Below are 19,543 nucleotides of genomic sequence, written 5' to 3' on the forward strand. Positions count from 1 at the left end.
TGAAAACCTTCTACTTCAAGGAACTTGACACCACGGCCCCACCTTCAGCTTCAGATTCTCTCAGGGTTGCAATTCCAAGTGCAGCTAGTGTCATGTTTAGTTTGTGCAGGCACCAGACCAGGCCATGAGGACAGTTGCTATCCCCAACAGAAATAAATGGGTGTGACTTCTGTGACACCATTGTTTGTCCTCCTGCCCTTCTTTAGAGACTTGCCCTTTGCCAGCACTGCAGGTTGTGCTGCAGCCAGGGCAGTGTTACCTGTGACACAGGTGTGCAGAGGTTTGGCTGCCTTCTGAAGAGAGAAAGGCTCTGAAGTAATTCCCTGCATGTCTCTCTAGGTAAGAACTCAGGGTCCCATACTCACAGCAAGTGGCAAAAACCCAGTGATGGAGCTGAATGAGAAGAGAAGAGGTCTGAAGTACGAGCTCATCTCCGAGACAGGGGGAAGCCACGACAAGCGCTTTGTGATGGAGGTGAGTGGAGCAGAGCTGTAGCTGCTGAGGGGTTGGGAATGGTGTAGGAGTCACTGCTGCAGCTCACATTCTTTCTATTTTGCCTTTTGCAATGCACATCTGTGGTAGTGATTTCTCATGTTATCTATCTCATTGCTGCTGTGATGATTGAGCTGGGCAAAGGAATAGCCTTTCTACTTTAGGAAAATACAGTGAGAATTAAAACTGGATTCTGACAGCCCCAAACTTCATGACAAGGAAGACTCAAGAGTATGGGCTAAATCCAGTATCCAACAGATATGCTGGTCCTCTTTGAGTTGCACTTGTAGTTTCCAGATTCCCAGTATCTGTGACACACTGGTTCCCAGGATCACCTTGGTATCCTCTTGCAGTTTCAAATCTAGAATCAATAGAAATTGGTCACATAAAACACTAAGGATGTTTTTTCCTACTGAAGTTCTTTATGGGTGCAGCATGGTGTTCCTGTGGATAAACACTAGGCATAAACTCATGTCTTAATTTTCAGGTAGAAGTAGATGGGCAGAAGTTCAGAGGTGCAGGCCCAAACAAGAAAGTAGCAAAAGCAAGTGCTGCATTAGCAGCACTTGAAAAACTGTTTTCTGGGCCTAATGCAGCAAATAACAAGAAAAAGAAGATTCTTCCTCAGGTAAGAACTGTCACTTGCTTTTTGGACCGTTATCCCAGCTCTGGGTTGGTTTTTGATACAGAAGGCAGCATTCCAGTAAAGTGAGGTTAACACAGGCTGGTGTTGTCATGAGCTGGTTGTTTGGGGTTGAAATTCTCACCCTGCTGCAGTTGTGTGGGTTCAGGAGGGTAAGGGGGATGTAAAATCAGTGCTGTAGGTTAAGGAGAGGAAAGCTGTAGGGCAGTGGGAGCAGCAGAGAGAGGCTCAGAAGGCAGCAGTGTTCAACCATGCCCAAATCCGAGGTAAATAAAGCAGAGTCTGCAGGAAGGGACTGCCAGGGCTGAGCAGGGGGAACGTGCTGGGCTCTGCAGGCAGTGGCAGGGCCAGGGCTGTGCTGTGTCCCTGTCACTCACATCCTCTGGCACAGCACTCTCCAGTCTGTGCTCAGCCAGCTTGGCACATCAGGCATGTTTACAGAGTTCTCTCAAAGGGATGATTTAATGCAGGTGGCCTTGTATTCCAGCAACACTTTCACTCTCTGAACTGCTATTTTTTGTCACTCTGGGCAGACTAAAGGGGTTGTCAATACAGCTGTTTCTGCAGCAGTCCAGGCTGTTCGAGGCAGAGGACGAGGTGCTTTAACACGAGGGGCATTTGTTGGGGCAGCTGCTGCTACTGGATACATTACACCAGGTAAGGCACCACACTTGTAGCTGATAGTTCAGAATTTGTCTGCTGGGTTGTTATTCTTCATGTGTGTTATTCACCTGTGCAAGGGATTTCTTTAACCATCTGAGATGGAGCAGAAGGCTTCATGGAGGTTTAAATAAATCAAAGAGCTGGAAAGCTGGCAGAGTGTATCCTATATGAGTGCAGCTCAAAGCTCTGTGTGCACAGAGCACACAGTTATAGGCATAATGGCTTTCCTAGCTTTATTATTTTATGATTTGTCTTCATAGTTCACTGCCATGGCACCATTCCCAAAACTCTCTTTCTACCTAAGAACCTTCTGGATCATGTGCTGGTTTGCAGTAGGAGTGCCTTTACCAAGAATACTTTGTGAATATGAAGTCAGCAGGCTCAAGAGTCCCTGAGCTCCCAAAAACCCTCTACATAAACTCCACCTGGAAGCATCTAGTAGTAGCTTCTGTGGTGGCCAGAAATAAAATTAATTTCTTTTCATACTCTGGCTGATGGGAAGTCATCCTCCACACTGCATTGTTCTGGTTAGCAGAAACAGCTTCTGAAGTCCAAGGGCTTTTGGTTCCCATTTCACATTTTCACAAGAAAATGTTCATGAAATGGTCACTTTCTCCATCCTCAAATTACTTTTCAAAGTGCATTTTCTTTGTGACTCTACAGCATGTCTGAGGTTTGTAGGTGACATGTGAAAGGAATCCAGACATTGTTTTCACTTGTTACAAGAACCACAGATTTGTAGGAATGAGATGCTGAAGATGCCTTAGTCAAAGCAAATCCAGCAGTAGCTTCCAAAAAATAACACTTCTAGTCCTCATGCTCAGGTTTTCAGATTACAGCACGAGCTCTAATTACACCCTCCAGCAGCTCACACGTGCTAATAGCACAGCCCTGTTGTTTGGGAGCCTTCCTGCCTGGCACCATTGGCAGCATGTCCTCTTCATTGTTCCTGTATGGTCATGTCATTTTAAATATTAAAACCCAGTAATTCATTTTTAATAGCTGTTAACATTGTTTTTGGAACTGTCTGTCTGCCTGAGGAGTCATTTAAGAGACACTTTAATCTGCCAGGGGCACGCTTCTTGCCAGTGTGGAGTTATTCCAGAAATAAGTTTAATTTCCCAGTTGCTGTAGTTAAGCTTTTATTGGCCTTGGCCTTCACAGATTATTTCTCTCCATCCCCTATTCTTCCCAGAAATCTCTTACTTTTTGGAGTGACACCAGCAGTCTCACCAGGAAATAAAAACCTGTAAAGCCTTCATGAACTACTGACATGTAGAAACCAATGCTGGTGTTACCTGTGCTGCTTTTTCTCTCAAGTACTTCAGAGTCACCCTCTGCTCTCTGGGGAAAAACTATCTGTGTGGAGGTGTTCACATGTCTTCTGTGGAACTCTGTGTGTTAGAAATGGCAGAGATAGCAGAATTCACAGGAGCTTTACTGAGGAGGATGTGGCATCTGCCACAGGCATCCAGAGTTCCCTTTTTAAAGGAAATGTAGGAAAATGACTGTTTTCTGCATAGACTGCATCTGTGTTTTAAGAAGAACATAAGCAAATATGGGATGTCTCTGTCACACCAACCCCATGCTCTGACAGTTCAGACTTGAGGGATTTGGTAGAAAATAAAATGCTGAGGAAATGAAATAGGGAATTTTAACATTTTAACTCTTTGATGTGAGGGTTGAGAAGGTCCCTGGCAGCTTATTCTTCAGGCCACCCCATAGGAACATTTCAGTGTTTTGAGCAACACTTGTATGTCCTGGTGTGAGTTTGGCTTTGCTGTGCTCCTGCTTGAGGCACAGGCTCCCTGCCCATGTGCAGGTGTGCAAACACTGACAGGCAGGGCAGGGACTGACCCCCTCCCTCCTCTGTTTCCCTGCAGGCTATGGAGCACCCTATGGATACAGCACAGCAGCACCAGCCTACGGTACGTACAGCCCTGTCATTAACATGTTAGAAATTATACAGAAACTGTTGTGGCAGTCCAAATGTGGCAGTCCAAGGAGAAATTCAAAGCTCTTAAACCATGACAACAACAACACTTTTATGCCATAACCTTGTGGTTCTTTTTTGGTTGGAGTAGCTTTTTGCCTCTGCTTTGCCTGGTCTGTGGAAGGACTGCTTGTTCTAATTGCCTGTTCCCTTCATACTGGAACCCAGTCCAAGTAGTTCCCTTACTTTTTACAGCCAGTGTGTGCTCCATTCAAAGACTACCGAAGGGCCTATTTCAGCATCTCTGACCCAGATTTAGCTAAATGGCATTACAGTAACATTGGTGAAATGTTTGTCCCCAAGTGTAAGTGACTTGTGGACAAAGCTCCCTTAATGCTATCAAGTCTTTGAAGTCTATGGGCAGATACCTCCACCCCTGCAGGCTAAACCACCACTGCTTGGGACACTAGGATGGGTTTTGGGTAGTTGGTACTGGTAGCAATCAGTCTGTGAGGCAGCCAGGACACGGTCATTTGCCACAATGCTTCTCACTATGAAACACGTTCTATTAGGCTGGCAAAGCACTGGTTTCATGGAGACTGTAAATTGAGCTGATAACCAGAGAGCTGTGATGGAAGGGTTTTCTTAACTCGGCTTCTCCCTCCCCACTGGCTTGTTTTATGCTGGACTAACAATGCATTCCTCTAACCGGCCCTTTTGGTTACTTTGAATGAGGTTTATGTGGCAATGGGAGCAGGGCAGTTTGGAGTCAGTGATATGTCCTGGCACACACAGTGTGAGCCCACCAGGACCAGTCCCACCAGCCTCTCCTGTGGCAGGGACTGGTCAGTCTGCTGCTCAAATCACGGCATGTTTCAAGGCCTGGAGTTTTTCATATGGGAAAATTCTGCTTTATTAGCATTTGTAATAAGTAATTCCTCCCAAATCTGTCTCACTTGGGCATTACCAACTCCCCAGATATCATTATAAAAGTTAAAAATATTTTGAAATGTCAATTACATGAGTTTTCTAGAGATACGAGCTCCAGCAGGGCAAAATTCTGCTGCTTTATGGAAAAAGTTTGCTTTGACTGACTGGGACCAGCTGGTCCAGTTCTGTCCTGCACAGGCTGTGCTCAGTGTGGAATTCTGCCCCCAGAATTAGAGCAAACCTCTCTAGTTTTATACTTGCTAACTGGCCCTGTGCTCTGACAGAAGGGCAGCTGGCAGCAGGGCTGTCCCATGGAGTGCTGTCTTTTGCACTGCATCACACAAGGAACAGCAACATGTTTGCTCAGAGAAAAATGAGAGGAAATTTAGTTTGGGGTATGAATTTTTTAAAAAAACCCTTGGTTTTTTTCAAGCATCTTTCTCAGAGTATAACTAGGACTACTGGTATCTGCATGCCTGTGTTTTTACAAGCAGTGACACACTGTAACATGAGGAATCCTCTCCCTGCTGAAGGCAGGAATATAACTGTTACCAAGTTTCCTTGCAGTTTTTCTTGCTTTTTTCATTCATTCCTTCAGTTTTGGCTTTTTTTTTTTCCTCTCATGCCTATTTTGGGAGCTAGATTTTAAGCACTTAGCTGTATATATGTGACATATCACTGACTTCAAAGCATTGTGGAATTGGATGCCCCCATTTTTCACATAAAGAGTTTCTGTTCTTAATGTCTTATGATTGTGATGCGGAGTTCTGGGATAATGCTTTTTGGCTGTAAGGTAAACATGTCTCTTTGCCTTTGTAAGCTGTTGCATGTTGGGAAACTTCACTTTGATCATCTGGTGCTCTGGAATACCTGCTGTTGCTGCTTTGTGATTTCTAAATGGATACATAGGTTAAATACTAGAATTTAAATAGGCAAGATGAAAAAAACAAACAAACGTTTAATTGTGCAGAAGTTTGTGAGGCCACAAGAACTCTAAAATAATAATGAAATCAGGCAGATGTCAATCTTTCCAGATGTTCTACTTCAACACAGGAGAGGAAGTGTAGAGTAAGGAAGCAGAGGCAGAATTTACTGTAGGTGTTTGATTTTTGGCTGACCTACCTGGATGCTGATCAAAACTGCTGAACAGTTTCCCTGTGAATTGTATTTTATGCACAGCAGTGCCTGTCTAGAATATCTGCAATTGCAACTGGCCTGTGAAATTATCTCAATGTAGAACAAACTAGTAGAGATCAATTACCATAAAGATTATGAAATAGAGCTTGAAGTTTAAATACACACTCTGCTTTTGAAAATATAACTTCCTTTAATTTTATCAGACACCAGGACAAAAATAAAGCAGACTTTAAGCTATAACCATCTGTCTGAAATAGTGCAAAGTGGTGAAGTGTTACTGTTTATGGGACTCTGCACCCTGACATCATATTGACTGACTGATCTGGAAAAGGTTAATGAGAACACTACTGTAAGCTCTTATCTGACTTTCTTGGATTGCTGAACTTATTTGGAGTCCTCTCCCTTTCTTCTCTCTGTAGGTTTACCCAAGAGAATGGTTCTGTTACCAGTTATGAAATTCCCAACTTACCCCGTTCCCCACTACTCATTCTTTTAGCAAATGGCAGAAGCTAATTCCTATTGATTGAACAACACAGTACAGTACAGAATGTTAGAAGAAAAAAAGCCTTTTTATCCTGTTTTCTTTGAACACATACTTGAGCAAAGTCATTTGTAAAGAAACATCTTTTTCCTACTTTTTGATTTTAACAAAATGCAAATTTAGTTCTCTAAAACTTGAAAAAAATGTTCTGTGAAATGTTACCTCATTTTCAAATAACTTATACCAGCCTTCTGTTATAGGGAAGAACTAGAAGCTTAAATCTTACGTTTTAAATGAAGTATCCGATTATGTAAAATTAAATTTGTGAAGGATGTATAGAATATAAAACACTGATCACAAATAAACTGTTTTGTTGTAACACAAGAGTACTGCCTGTTTCCTAATGCAGTCACACAGACTCAGTTAATGACCTGTATTTGCTGTAGGGTTATTAAATGCAGGGCATAGTTCTTTAAAAAACAAAAATTAAAATTAAAAAAAAAAAACCCACACGATAGAAACTTTACAGTTAACATTTAACTTTGTAAATACTATGGTGTGTAATAAACTTAGTAAAATATGGGTTAAAATATTGTTTTATCTTATTTTTTATAGTTAAGCATCAGTACCTGAGTTTCCTTATAGATCAGCATACTGTAACTGTGATTTCAGACACAGTTTAATTATCCAAGAAGGCTTTTCACTCATACACAAAATGCTGAAAAACAAATGAAACAAAGGGAATTAGTCTGTCTCTGTATAAGGCTGCATTCTGTGAAACAAGTATTAAACAAGTATTAAAGGAAGTTCCCACAGAAGGATGCAATTCCAGGGATACACCTTACACCTGTATTGCCCAGAGAAAGGACAACAATAATGTTACAACCAGGATCTTTAGAGCTCAAAAGCTACATGTTTTCCTTTCTTTTGTTTTTACAAAAAAAAAAAAAAGAGAAAAAAAAAAATTCCACTTGTTCTTGTGGCCTTCTTCACTTTTAAGATTGTCTGCCCACCCTTGATTTTCCATCCACCATTTCTACAGAAAGCATTTTATTTGTCAATTGTATATTAAACCAAAGGTTTTCCTTTTCCCCCTTACATTTATAAGAATCTAAAGCAGCAACAAGGTCCCCATGAAAACTTGCTATTTAATTGTCCCAGTTCTTGTTGAGTGCTGCTGTGAAAAGTGACACACTTCAGCCATAGGCCAGTACTTTTTAAAGAGTTGGTGCTCAAACCCAGAGTCCTCTTTTTAATGAGGAGTGTGTGCACCTGTCTGAAATTCCAGAACAGGCCCCAGCTCCACGACTGGAGTCTCCATGGACTGTGGACTGCTGTGGGCTCTAACAAGGGATTCCAGTGGTCTTTATTAAGGTATCACCCCACAAATAAGCAGCATTGTTGGTTGCACTCTCTCCTCAGCCCTCACCCCTTGCTTTTCCACAGGCTGGCTTTAGTTGCTGCTCTTCCCAAGATTTGCCTTTATGCCCTGTTCTCTGACAGGTGCTGCTGCTGAGGCAGGGGAGCTGTATCTGTGTTCAGGGTGTTGTAAGATGGTGCTTAAAGCAGCATAAAGTTCCTCCTCCCCACAGCCCCTTAGAGGGAGAGAAATATAGAAAAGCTGAATAAGGGGTGGCTTATAGAACAAGCTGCTTTCCCTGGATTTAACTGCAGCTGTTATTCTTAAGCTAAGTATTTATGCTTAGGAATGTGTTTCCACTTCCTCAGTTCTCTCCTGCCGTAGCTGTCGCTTCCGTTTGGTGTCGGTGGTACTTTAATAAAACAGAGAGGATGAGCCTGGTGTCACCACGGAACTCAGAGCAGGGCCTGGGGATGGAGCCAAATTGAGAGGTGCTCAGAAATCACTGATCTGTTTTGCTGGCCTATGGATGAAAGGAAGCCATCACGGAGCAGAAAAAGCATGGCTGATCAGAGCCCATTTTTGTTAATCAAATATTCATTAAAGGACTCTTTCCTCCACACACATTTTTTTTTTCGCCCCCTGTCTTTTGGAGTTCCCCTGATTGGCAACTGTTTGTAGTTTCCTTTTTTTTTTTCCTGGATCCCCAGTTTTGTAAAATTCTAAACAAAATATTCCATGAACCAATTCTATACAATGAACATTTGTAAGCCAAAAACTTGTTCTTATTTCAAAGACAAGAAGGGCGCTATGCTCTTTTCCAACATGATGGCAGTCATTTCAGATGATTTATAGAAGTCATTTTTTATTTTTTGTCATTTGTTGGGAGTTACTAACCACATTGTAAACTTGCCCCCTTGCTGCATATTTTACATTTCTCTGCTTTACTGAAAATATGAATGAGCTGTCAGTTCTTTGTTTAGAAAGTGGTAACCTTGGAAGTGTTAGATGTTTCAATACCTTCAAAGAATTCAAAGTGCCCATTTTACAATGAAAATTCCACTTGCAGCTGAAAGAGCAGAGAAATTTAAATGGAGCTTTAGCTTCAGCCAGTCTCAGAAATTAACGTGAGGTTTTTGCTTCTCTGCTCTTCTCCCACTGTAGGTGGTTTTTTCATTGACAGTCCCTATTGCCAGCCTCTCAGCATCGCACCTTTTATTATTCACTTGGGCCCTCAAGATTTCTTCTCTGACTTCTAGAACCATCAGGTTGTGTGGCTTCAAATGGCATTTTGTACATGTCTTAAAAGCAAGAAAAACATGGCTCGTTTTGAGGTTTCTCAACTTCAGACATGGAATCTGAGCTTTTTTCCTTTTTTTTTTTGAAAAGTGTATTTTTCACTTCTTGAACTTTGCTCCATGTAATGAAAAGCAATACTTAGTCCAAGCCACAGTCCTCTCTTTGGGTACATAGCAATAGATGTGTATATACTCCTGGTTATTTCTTTACACTAGAAGGGGAAGGACTGGTGTGTTGAGGGGGGAAAACCAAACACCAAACCAAGGCACAACCTGGGTCGAGTGCTGCTTCAAGCACTGAAATCTGCCTTTACTTTCACTATTGAAATCCTTCAGAATTTTAATACTACACTGTATTTGCATGTTTCCTATAAAAGTTGCTACAGAGCCGTGCAATGGTCACTCCTGAAGCAGCAGTGCTTTGTACCATTGTGCATGTCAGCAGACATGAAATGTAGCAAAATGGCACAAGAAATAGAACATATATTTTTTTTCCAAAATGTAATTGAGTGATATATTCTCTCTCTTCCCCACGTCATTGATATGAGGCACAAAAATGGTAGATCTGAACTTGAAAATCAAGTGGATTACTTTTGTGTCTCTTAAAATCATCACCAAATGATAGGAAAACACAGTATTTGGGAAACATCCAGTTCAAAAACCTTAGCTGCTCTAAATTTACTGGGTTTTTTCCCTCTTGAATATTTGTATCTTGATATTTTGAGATTGTCAATCAGCAATAACTGAAAGGTGAATGTTTTTTTAAATGGTATTGGAACATCTATATGTTGCAGTTTAAGACTTCTAAGCAGTTTTCAGCAGGTTAATTCCACTTTATTCTCATTCTCTCCGGACCTTCATAGCCATATGCACTTGTATAAAATAAGCAGAAATGTAGTGACTGTAAGCTGAGATCGTGATATAAAAGGTAAGATATTTTATTTTCAGCTTAAAGAATATTTTTATTGCTTTTTTTTCTAAAAATCTCATATGCCTGTGACAATCTTGTATATGGCACGTTTTTATTATGTCTTGTTAACTCAGTGTTTGAAGAGCTAATACATAGGTCTGAATCCCAACTTTGTATTCTTAAGGCCAATTCAAATACTCCAGTTTCAGTTAAAAAAGAAAATATTAACTAACACTTAAGAAATTGTTTGGTTTTATCAACAGACTGTGATTTTTCTCCTGTGTAGCATAAAAAGCTGTGTTGATACTGCTGTGTCAGGCACTGCATTCCTTGCATCCCTGTGGACACCTTTGGGTAGGTACCAAAGCCAGGCCATGGCCTGCTCTGAATGCACACCTTGGTTCTGGCTGTCTGTGATGGGTGACACAAGAAGGAGAGAAATTATTTCCCTAAATTATTAAACTTAAACTCCAAATGAAGAATTAACAATGATGATATTACAGCTAAAATGGGCAGAGATCAAGTCACATTAAGCCAAATTAATTCAGGAAGCAGCCAGGTTTGCTTCCCTCCTGCAGGTGCAGTGCAGGACAGGAGGGCAGGCAGGCAGGGATTTATCTCTGTGTGAATCCTTTGCTTAGCTGTGGTTTTCTGCAGCTGGAAATTAGGATACAGCCATCCATAAATAATTGTTTTTAGTTCTGTAGTAAATGTTTTAACAATATTTTACTTAGATTAAAATGGGTTTGGATTATGACCTATTGGTGCACATGATATGTGTAGTTTTAAAGTACTATTTTTTTATTTGTCTTTTAAACCTTGCGTTATGCAAAGTTGCATAGTACAGTACTCCAGAAGTGCAGTACTTGCAGTACTTGAAGTTGCTGGAAACAACTCTTTTTATATAAAAATGGTTAAAAAATAAAAAAGCAAAAGGGAGCAAGCTGATGCTGATGTATTAGCATTTTAGGGTCTCAATTCAGAGATGAAAACATGAACAGCCCCTGACCAGTAACAGCTGACACTGCTGTCAAAGAGAAAACCACTTTTGGTACAGAATATGTAGTGGTGTATCAATCCCAAAGGTCTGCTTCAGAAAACTAACAGCATATATAAACTATATTTGATTTTAATATTGAATCATCAAATTAACTGCATGTATAGGTTATCCATTCCTCAGGATATTTCTGGATATAATTCCTAAGCTGGTAAGAGAAAAATTGTTGTTCAACAGTGTCAGCTTTGTTCCTGTGGGCAGGAGCTTGCACCTGGAACAGAGGAGCTGTTCCAGGGCCTGGCTCTGGAAGCACATAATCCTTCCATGACATCTGCAGGACAACTGATGAGCAATCAGAACGTCCTTCCTGTTCAGGGGGCAGGTTTCCATCTGCTCTTATCTTCAAGGTGCAAATGCAGGGCTGAATCTGCAGCTCACTACAGTCCCTTTCTGAGCCTGGCAGGCCCAGCAGTGCTGATCCTGGAGCAGCAGGCTGCTCTGCTCCTTCAGATAGGATATTATATGCATCAAGGTGCATTATAATGAACTTCTCCTGAATATTCCTTTCCTAAGCTTAACTGCTGTCAGCCTGACAAGCACTGTCCACTTCAAGGACTGATAATAAACATCTTGCTGACTCCCATTTGATCTGCTTCTTTGTGGACTGTGCTTGGCAGCTTAATCCATCTGTACTTCTTTCCAGCAGAACTGCTTTAACGTGAATTCCTGTATTTTTCTGTCATCACTCTTATAACTCTTAAAATCTAAGCTTTCCACTCTCCTGCTTTTTTTAAAAACTTTGTTGCATCTTTTTTTCTCTAGAATTCTCTAATACCCTGCTGTTTTAAATGCAGTAAAGCATTGCAATATTTATGTCTGAGATGGCCCTTTGCCTTCGCTGCCTCCCTTTTCAGTAGGAGAGAACCATTTTCTGATATGTGAAACATACTGTGTACTTAAGACTCCTAAATCCTGGGTTCTGCAGCCACTTGGATTCAGAGATAAGACCTTAAGGTGCATGATTGCCTGGGAATCCCTCTCATTGATCTGGAACTTGTGCAAAATAGCCCTATGTATAGAAGAGTAGGCTCTGAAGTGCCTGATATATTCGTGTTTGAGAGAGTAGCCAATTCTATCAGTAGGTTTTAGCCTAATATCAGGCTATTATCTGATGAGTAATTTGGGTAACATCTGCTTCATCAATGTTGCAACAAGCATGGTTTTGCTAAGGCAGAACTAGAAACTCATTTCTTCTGCATAATACTTGTAGGTTTCCTTTTAAAAGCCTCCTCACAGGAGCTTGGTCCAAATTGCCTTTTCTGTGAGGTTGGAGGTCTGTGTTACAGCTACTGAGCTTTGTCCTTCTGCATGGACCCAAGAGCCAAACACGTAAATCTGCTTCTGTATGCTCTGTGCAGCTGCCAGTAGCATTACCAATTCTAGAGTGCCTTCTCAGTGGAGCAGAAATGGTATTTTACAGTTTGAATTTCTGGTTCACGGAAAAGAATTCTGAAAAAGTTCCTTTCAATTAGTACATCTATAAATAGCAGACCAGGGAAAGTCTGTGCCTATACACTACCCACCTTAATGCTAGTTTTAGCTAACCAGATGATGGTGTGTATTTTAGGAGATGGTGTCTGGCACTTAAAGGATTAAAAGCCAGAGATTTACAATAAAAAACTGACTTGTTTAATGTGTTCTCTATACTGGGAATGAATGGCATCACCACTGACTTTGGAACAACACCTGTGAGTTTTAGGGCTCAGCTTCAGTCCTGCTTAGCCAGCCACATGAGATTCCTCCAGGCATGTTTTACCTAGAGAAGGGTTTAGAGTAACCAGGCTGGTTTGGAGGGCTTGGCTGGCTCAAGGCATGGTGTGTGGTGCTTCCTGCCATGCTGTTCTCTCTGTGCCAGTGCTTGCTGTCTTCCTTAAGCACACATGCAGGAGCTGGAACACGGTGACCTTATTGCTGGGCGTTTTGCCAGCTGGATGGAGGGAGGCCAGCCTATGCTCCTGAAGGGAATGTGTAACACGAGGCCTTGGTTGCCCAAGCAATTTCTGTTGGACACAGTGCACAATCCAACCCTCACAAAGGCAATTTAGTGCCTGGGTAGGTGGTTCCTAATCTGTCTAATTTGCTGTCGTGTAGCCAGTGTGAGCTAATTAGATGATTCAGCAATTGTCATGGCTCTCCACTTAATGTGCTGTAAATGCTGCTGCCACCACTTTCACTGCTGTTAAATACCTTTGCTTCTGTGAATTCTGTCCTCCTGCCCTGCCTTTTCTGATCATCTAAGTATCCCTGTAAATAACTGATTCTCTCAAGTTATGAAATTGTTACATGTAACTATCTAGATTCTTAAAAACTTTTAATCAGACTGTGAAGCACTTCAGAGAAATGAGTTTTCCTACAAATATTTCAACTTATTCATGTGCCAGAGGACTATTTCTACTCATTAACAAAGATCTGAAAACTGCTCCAGTATCTCTCATCTCTGGAGACAAGGATTCTTTCTTTGAGAACACTTGCCTTCTGGTAGGAAAAAAAGATTTAAAGGGTGTCTTAATAAAAGACTGTGCCCTCAAGCCCCTGAAAGAACTTAACTGGGGGAAAGCACACAAATCTAAAATTATTTGAGGCTCTTTGCTTTCATTGAGCTATTGAGAACAATTTCCCTGACAACAAGTTCCTCAGATTATTAGGACATAGAAAATGCAGGAGGAGGGGCATGAAGATTTTTCAAGTAGTCTAGGGAAAAAAACTCTTCTGCTTGTTGGCTGTTCAGCTATGGGATATCATTGTCTTGTCACTTCCTTATCTCCAAGACAGCAATAAATGTGAGCAGCTTAACGTGCTGTCTCTGATCCAGTCTTGGCAATGTCCCTTGGAGAGTGAGCATGGCACTCCCTGTTTTTTTCTGCCACCAACTCCCTTTAATAAAGTCCCTTGCTTAATTTGTAATTCTGCATCTGTACTTCTGAGCCAGTCTAGGGGAGGGATTGCTGAACATCTCTCCAGATTTATATAAACAACAAGACAGTATTTCAGTCTTTACTCAGACAAAATTACGAGTTTCCTTTTGCCTCTTGTGCTTGGCATAGTGAGATATGCTCACTCAGTATTAGAACTTCTTGCCTTGAGCTAAATTCTAAGACAGTTGCCTGTTACTTAATAAAGGGAAAACTATGTCCCAGCCTCACCGAGTTTCAAGTCACAAAGCAGCTCACAAAAACAACTCCTATTTCCAGTGGCTCTGGGAAACAGCACGGGAGCTCTGCTGCTATGGATTCCTTTGGATACAGGGGGAAATGTGCAAACATGTAATTCAGACTGTTGTTCTCAGTCATGAAGCTCACTAAGATCTCTCCTCTCTGGCATCAAAAGAATGAAAATGAGCTCTGTGCTGGGCACACTGAGGAGCTCAGTTAGGAACGGCTGTTCTGTCTCAAAACCAGTAATTCAGCTCGAATGTTCAGCACACAGACCCTCTTGGGCTTCCTGATGAATAATCCAGTGAAAAATGAGATATTTTATCGACTTGTTTAAAGCAGAGCAAAGAGACAGGGTAGCTGAATCTGCTGTCCTAGCACAGGAGACAGCTTGTCTAACGGCCTGTTGGTTTCATTCCACTGCAAGTGGAAATTCTGCTAAAGTCATTTCAGAGCACTTCACCAGAGAAACCCAGCACTGAGGTCCTGTGCCTATGGACCACAGCAGCAGTTTCATGTGCACTTTCTTTTCAACATAAATCATTTAAAAGCTAGTGGTTAAGTTTTTGGCATTAAGGGATTTGTCATCACTGAATAGTTTTATTACTTAACCCCAGAGTGATGTCTCTTTAGCTTTGTTTGTATCATCTGCATCCATACCTATTTATGTCCAGGTATTCTGGTGCTTGCTTTTTCTGCTCATAGATATGGGATTCACTTGTTGGTTTGTAACTGATGTGTGAGATAACACAAAAGCATTAGTAGAACACATCTGTCTACTCCTCTCTCTGGAGTTTCCTAAGGAGTTTCCTCCCAGACCCATCTGATGCTGTGTAGGCAAGGCAATGCTTTACTGTGAGTGCTGTAAGTTAGGTAAAAGTTCATCAGACAATAAGGTTTAAATTCAGTAAAGTGGGGCTTTTTCTCCAGTTCCTGAGATTGCATGAAACATTCAGACCACATTGTTTACCTTGATGTTTTCAAGGAGCTCAATGTCAAAAAGTGGTGTGAAGAGATGTGCAGTTCTAAAGCATGTCTCTTATTTTGGATGTTGTTTTATCTTGTATTTGGTGCCTTAACTCTATACAATTTAAGGTCATATATACTGTACCACAGGTAGTTTAGTGGTTGTGTACTTGAAAAGAACCCATCAAGCCTAGTCTATAGAAACTCTTGTACAGACTGAAGCCTTCTCAGGGGGAGTACTCTTCCATGTTTAATTATTAATCCACCAAGAAGTGAGAGTTATAAGAATGTAAAGAGCATTTAAAAATTATAACTGTAGAGACTGAATTTATCTGAAACTGAATTTATCTGATTTCTAGCTTCAAAGGTTTGGGGTAGTAAGATAATTAAAGCTGCAGTCTCTTCTATGCTGTGTAAGTAAACAACTTCAAAATGTTTTCTCACCAGCCAGAACTGCATGTTTGTGAAAACCTCTGGACTGTTATCTCTACCAGAATAAATAACACTTATTTTTAAAAGGCATCAATTGAATGTAACTGGCTATCCTTCGTTGGTTAGTACAAGGGAGTTGGAATGAGCAAGAGCTGCAGTTAATTTCTAATTAATTAAACTTAAGCCTCATTCATACCTCTAACCAGGATCTAGAAGCTCCAACTGCCTTATGCTGCTTTGCAGTTCATGAGGAGTAGTGCAGCATCAGCATGAACACAGGATTTCTGAATGCATCTGGTTCTGGCAGAATACACTGAGGTGAGAGAGAGAAAAGATAACAATAGAAATGAATGTTCTTCTGCAGTTTGAGAAGTAGAGCAGCATAGATATTAGTTGGAGGGAAAGTTCTTCTGCCTTTTCCAAGTGTGTAAGACAGTCTGTGGTAAAACCAGGAGGTTTAGTGTGCTGGGGAAAGCCAGCAGCCTACTGTACTATGAGCAGGGGGAGCTGGCATTGCTTTGCAATAGTTAGTGAGAAACTAGCCAAAGGTTTAAGCAGGCTAAGAGCTGTTAATGACGTTGCTACAGGAGATGAATTTATTTTTTCTGTTCAGTAGACAAGTCCAGAATTGCTGGTTTTCCAGAGGAGGAATGCAAGAAATCCCATGGACAAATTTTGTTTCCTGCTGCAGCCCTACCCAAAAGGGAGATACTTCCAGGCAGTGTACAGAGCATGCAGTTGAATTTTGGAAGGGAGAGGAATAATAGTAATTTGCTCAGAAGGAATAGTAGTTAGTTATTTGTGCAATGCCTACAGTATTCTAGACAAGCTGCCTTTACACAGAGGAGCATAGCAGCAAGGGAAAGCAGATCCTGCTCCCACAGTGACCACAATGTGTAACGTACACATTTCAGGTCACCAGTATTGGTTTAACTCCTTCTGACACAGTAGGTTCATCTTATCAGCAAAGGGTATTTTGACATTCTATCCACTTCTATTTTTTAAGCTAAAGGAGAGTTAATCATAGCACTCATCTGTTTCGAAGGGAGTAGAGCAGAAGGTAAGTTTTAACTTCATACTTTGAAGCTGCTATGAATAGATTAACAGTGTTCCATGGAAACAACCTGATGTACTTTATTTTCTTCGAGTTTCATTTCTGTGTACTTGCAAAAGCACAAGCTTGTGTAAGCGTAATCAATACAAAGTTACTCAGGGTACTGCATCATCTCTGATGGACACTACACTAACTGCATCTTAAGTCAACAGGCACACATAAATCAAGCTTAATTAAGAGGAGCAGGACATCTTGGCAAGTTTTGCTTTACTACTGGCACTGCTACAATTTAATGATCTATGCATACTGAAACGTGTGTATTGCTGCACTCCCAACAGAATGTGAGTCTTGTAAGGGTGTCCTGAAAAGTAACAAAGGGTTGGAGAGACAGTATTTATTCTTCTGTCATTATTTTTACAAAGAACTGTTTCTAAGCAGATGGAAAGTCATTCTGCTCAAAGGAGAATAACGGTGGGCTAGAGAACATTCAGAGCAGTACAGCTTTTGAAAAGTTAGTGATCCTATGAATCTAATTACAAAAATTCTGATTTGCAGTGTAGATTCTTTCCTGTGTTTTTAAACTCATATCACTGTTTTCCCTGCTCAAAATAACAGGATAAAGACAAGTGTAGTTTTCTAATCACATCTATTGTGTGAAAATCCACATACACTGGAAGAAAAGGGAGGCTGTACTGCAGAGGGCATATTCAACTACAGAGCCATTCTCTGGGCAATGCTGCATAATTTAGGAGTGAGTAACCATGCCTTCAGGGACAACATGACACAGAGCAGATGGTTTAAAAAAAAAAAAAATCACAGAAAAAAGCCTCCAAGCTTTGTCCAGTCATACATTTACCCCTCCCTGCAAAAGGGGACAGGTACATTCATACACATAATGAGTTATCTGTCAGGCATCACAGAGGTCCTTAAGGACAAATGTTTTGGAGCCAGTCTCCTTTCGGACAGAAAAAGGAGGAAGTTGACTCTGTCTTCCAGTTCCAAGGTGCAGTGTCTTATTTCTCATCCTAACCCTAAGTCAATATTTATTGATCAAACTGACTAAGCTTTTTAGGCCGACCAGCTCTCTCCGAAGCAATTCTGTTCTCTTGAGCCTCTGCAGGGGCCAGTAACTGGTGCTTAACTACTGCTTCCACTCCGGAATGTCACCGTCCTCCAGCTGCCCCAGAGCCAGCCTGGGACACTTGCACTTCTCAGAGAGCAACACTGCTGGGTGGGGGCTCTCCAAAGCACTGAAGTACTACAGCAGAGCAAGTCCAATGGCCTGTATGCTTTTTAAAGTCCTGTCGGGTTCTTAGTGACAAAGTTGAGCATGAAACCTGTACTGCCAAATGTACCAGCCCTTTGCTGAGAAGGGCATCAGTGGGAAGCAGTCTCAGAAGTGGAGATTTTGAGGAAAGGCTGGTGCTTTCCCAGGCCAACTCACAGGCTTTTTTTTTCATGGCTGAATTTCAACCCATCAAAAATCACCATCGACCAAATCCATTAAAATTACTGCTAATTTGGGCTAAAAGATCACCTCTGTGTAACCCAAACTACCACCATCCATGCATCTAAAGAATTTCTAAGGAAAGACTCCTCAGGAGGCAGAGCCCTTCTGACAGGAGATCTGGCAGTGCAGTCTGATGTGACTTTTCTGATGATAATTACTTCTCCAAGATAAGGAAAATAGAGAGGCAGTGCTTTGGGGCAGTGTTTCATGCTCAGCAAGTTTGTAAAGGGAAGGAATGCAATTCTCTAAATCACTTGTACTGTATTTGTTTCTAGACTTGAATGAATTTCACTTTTCCTTTGTGAGTCAGCGTATTAAACGTTAAAGAAAAGGTCTATTTTTCTAAATCTCTTTCACCAATAGAGGTCTGACCTGCAGCCAAGAGATGGATTTATTTATCCACAGAGGATGGAGTGTTTATTTTTGAACTAAGATTGGATATGGCATTGAATAAAAAGAAGTACGACCTATAAACTATCTAAACCTTAAATACTACAAGCAAATTCCACAAATGAGTAATATGGTGGACAATTCCATCTTTCTTCCCAATAAATCTCTCTCAAAGAAGTTACCCAGAATTGAACTTCCAAATGAAGTACAAGAGATTCTTGTGGTCTAATTACAGACTACTTTCAAAATACTTCAGTTTTCTCCCAATCTGTAATCAGTAGAGAACAATGATGACTGAACTATTCCCAACTATGAATAAAGCAATTTCAAATAAAGTAATTTGGCAACAACCATGGCTATTTATAGCACCAAAAGTGTAATTTGAACACTTGAATTTTCTAAATTTGGTAGCAGTTGAGTGGGAAGAAAAATAACTGCATAGTGAATTTTGAATTGAGCTGTATCTACTCACTAGCCAAAAAAGCCTGCAAATGTAAAGGGAACGCTCTTTGTACCTTCAGTTGCTTCCTCCCCTGCTGCTGTACCCCGTACACTTGGCTTCATTTGGCTTCTGTGCTGTGGTTTGTACGCCAGCCACTGTTACTGACTGTACACAACACCATCTGCACTGTAATCTCGGGTCATTTCCACTGGTTGTAACCCAGTGCTCCAGACTTCTCTGTATATAAAACTGCAACCATGTCCCATTTGCTTCCAATAGCTCCAATAAAGACTTATCTCTGTAACAGGAATTATGGCTTAATGATTGGTTGGGGTGGTGGTCACAGGGAGCAAACTGCCTACAAGGGTTCCTGAAGCATGGGATGTCAATCCACAGAGGTCCATTGTGCCTGAGTCAGGTAACAGGCTCAGGAGAAAGGAGAGACTGGCTCCTGGAAACTGCAGTGTTAGCAGAGATCACTTGGAGATGCAAACATAAAGCACATCTATGCTGGAACAAGCAGAATGCATTCCTTCCCAGAGGTGAAAGTGAATAGAGCATTGCTGGATTGCAGCTTATAAGGGCTGCTGCACACAAATACCTCTGGGGGTTTGCCTTGGAAGCAGTACCAGAGAAGGCAAGTTCTGCTCCAAAAAGAAATCTGGACAATTCCTAGTATTTAGCTAATTAGAA

The 19,543-nt window shown here is 41.2% G+C and overlaps 1 protein-coding gene across 19 annotated transcripts in view; it reads left to right on the plus strand.

Annotated features, from left to right (window-relative positions):
• The window catches only part of STRBP (spermatid perinuclear RNA binding protein), a 58,783-nt gene extending 39,629 nt beyond the window's left edge, over nt 1-19,154 (plus strand). For 5 of the 19 annotated variants that reach the window (XM_079324510.1, XM_079324512.1, XM_079324509.1 and 2 more), the window contains 5 exons: nt 340-474; nt 980-1,120; nt 1,669-1,792; nt 3,682-3,726; nt 6,218-6,771. In XM_079324510.1, the coding sequence (XP_079180636.1) occupies nt 340-474; nt 980-1,120; nt 1,669-1,792; nt 3,682-3,726; nt 6,218-6,294 (522 nt within the window). In that variant the 3' untranslated portion in view covers nt 6,295-6,771. The other 14 variants (XM_079324508.1, XM_079324503.1, XM_079324505.1 and 11 more) reach the window with 10 other exon arrangements.
• Nucleotides 19,155-19,543: the final 389 nt, after the last annotated feature.

This window comes from Erithacus rubecula, assembly GCF_903797595.1.
Source record: "Erithacus rubecula genome assembly, chromosome: 21".
NCBI lineage: Eukaryota > Metazoa > Chordata > Aves > Passeriformes > Muscicapidae > Erithacus > Erithacus rubecula.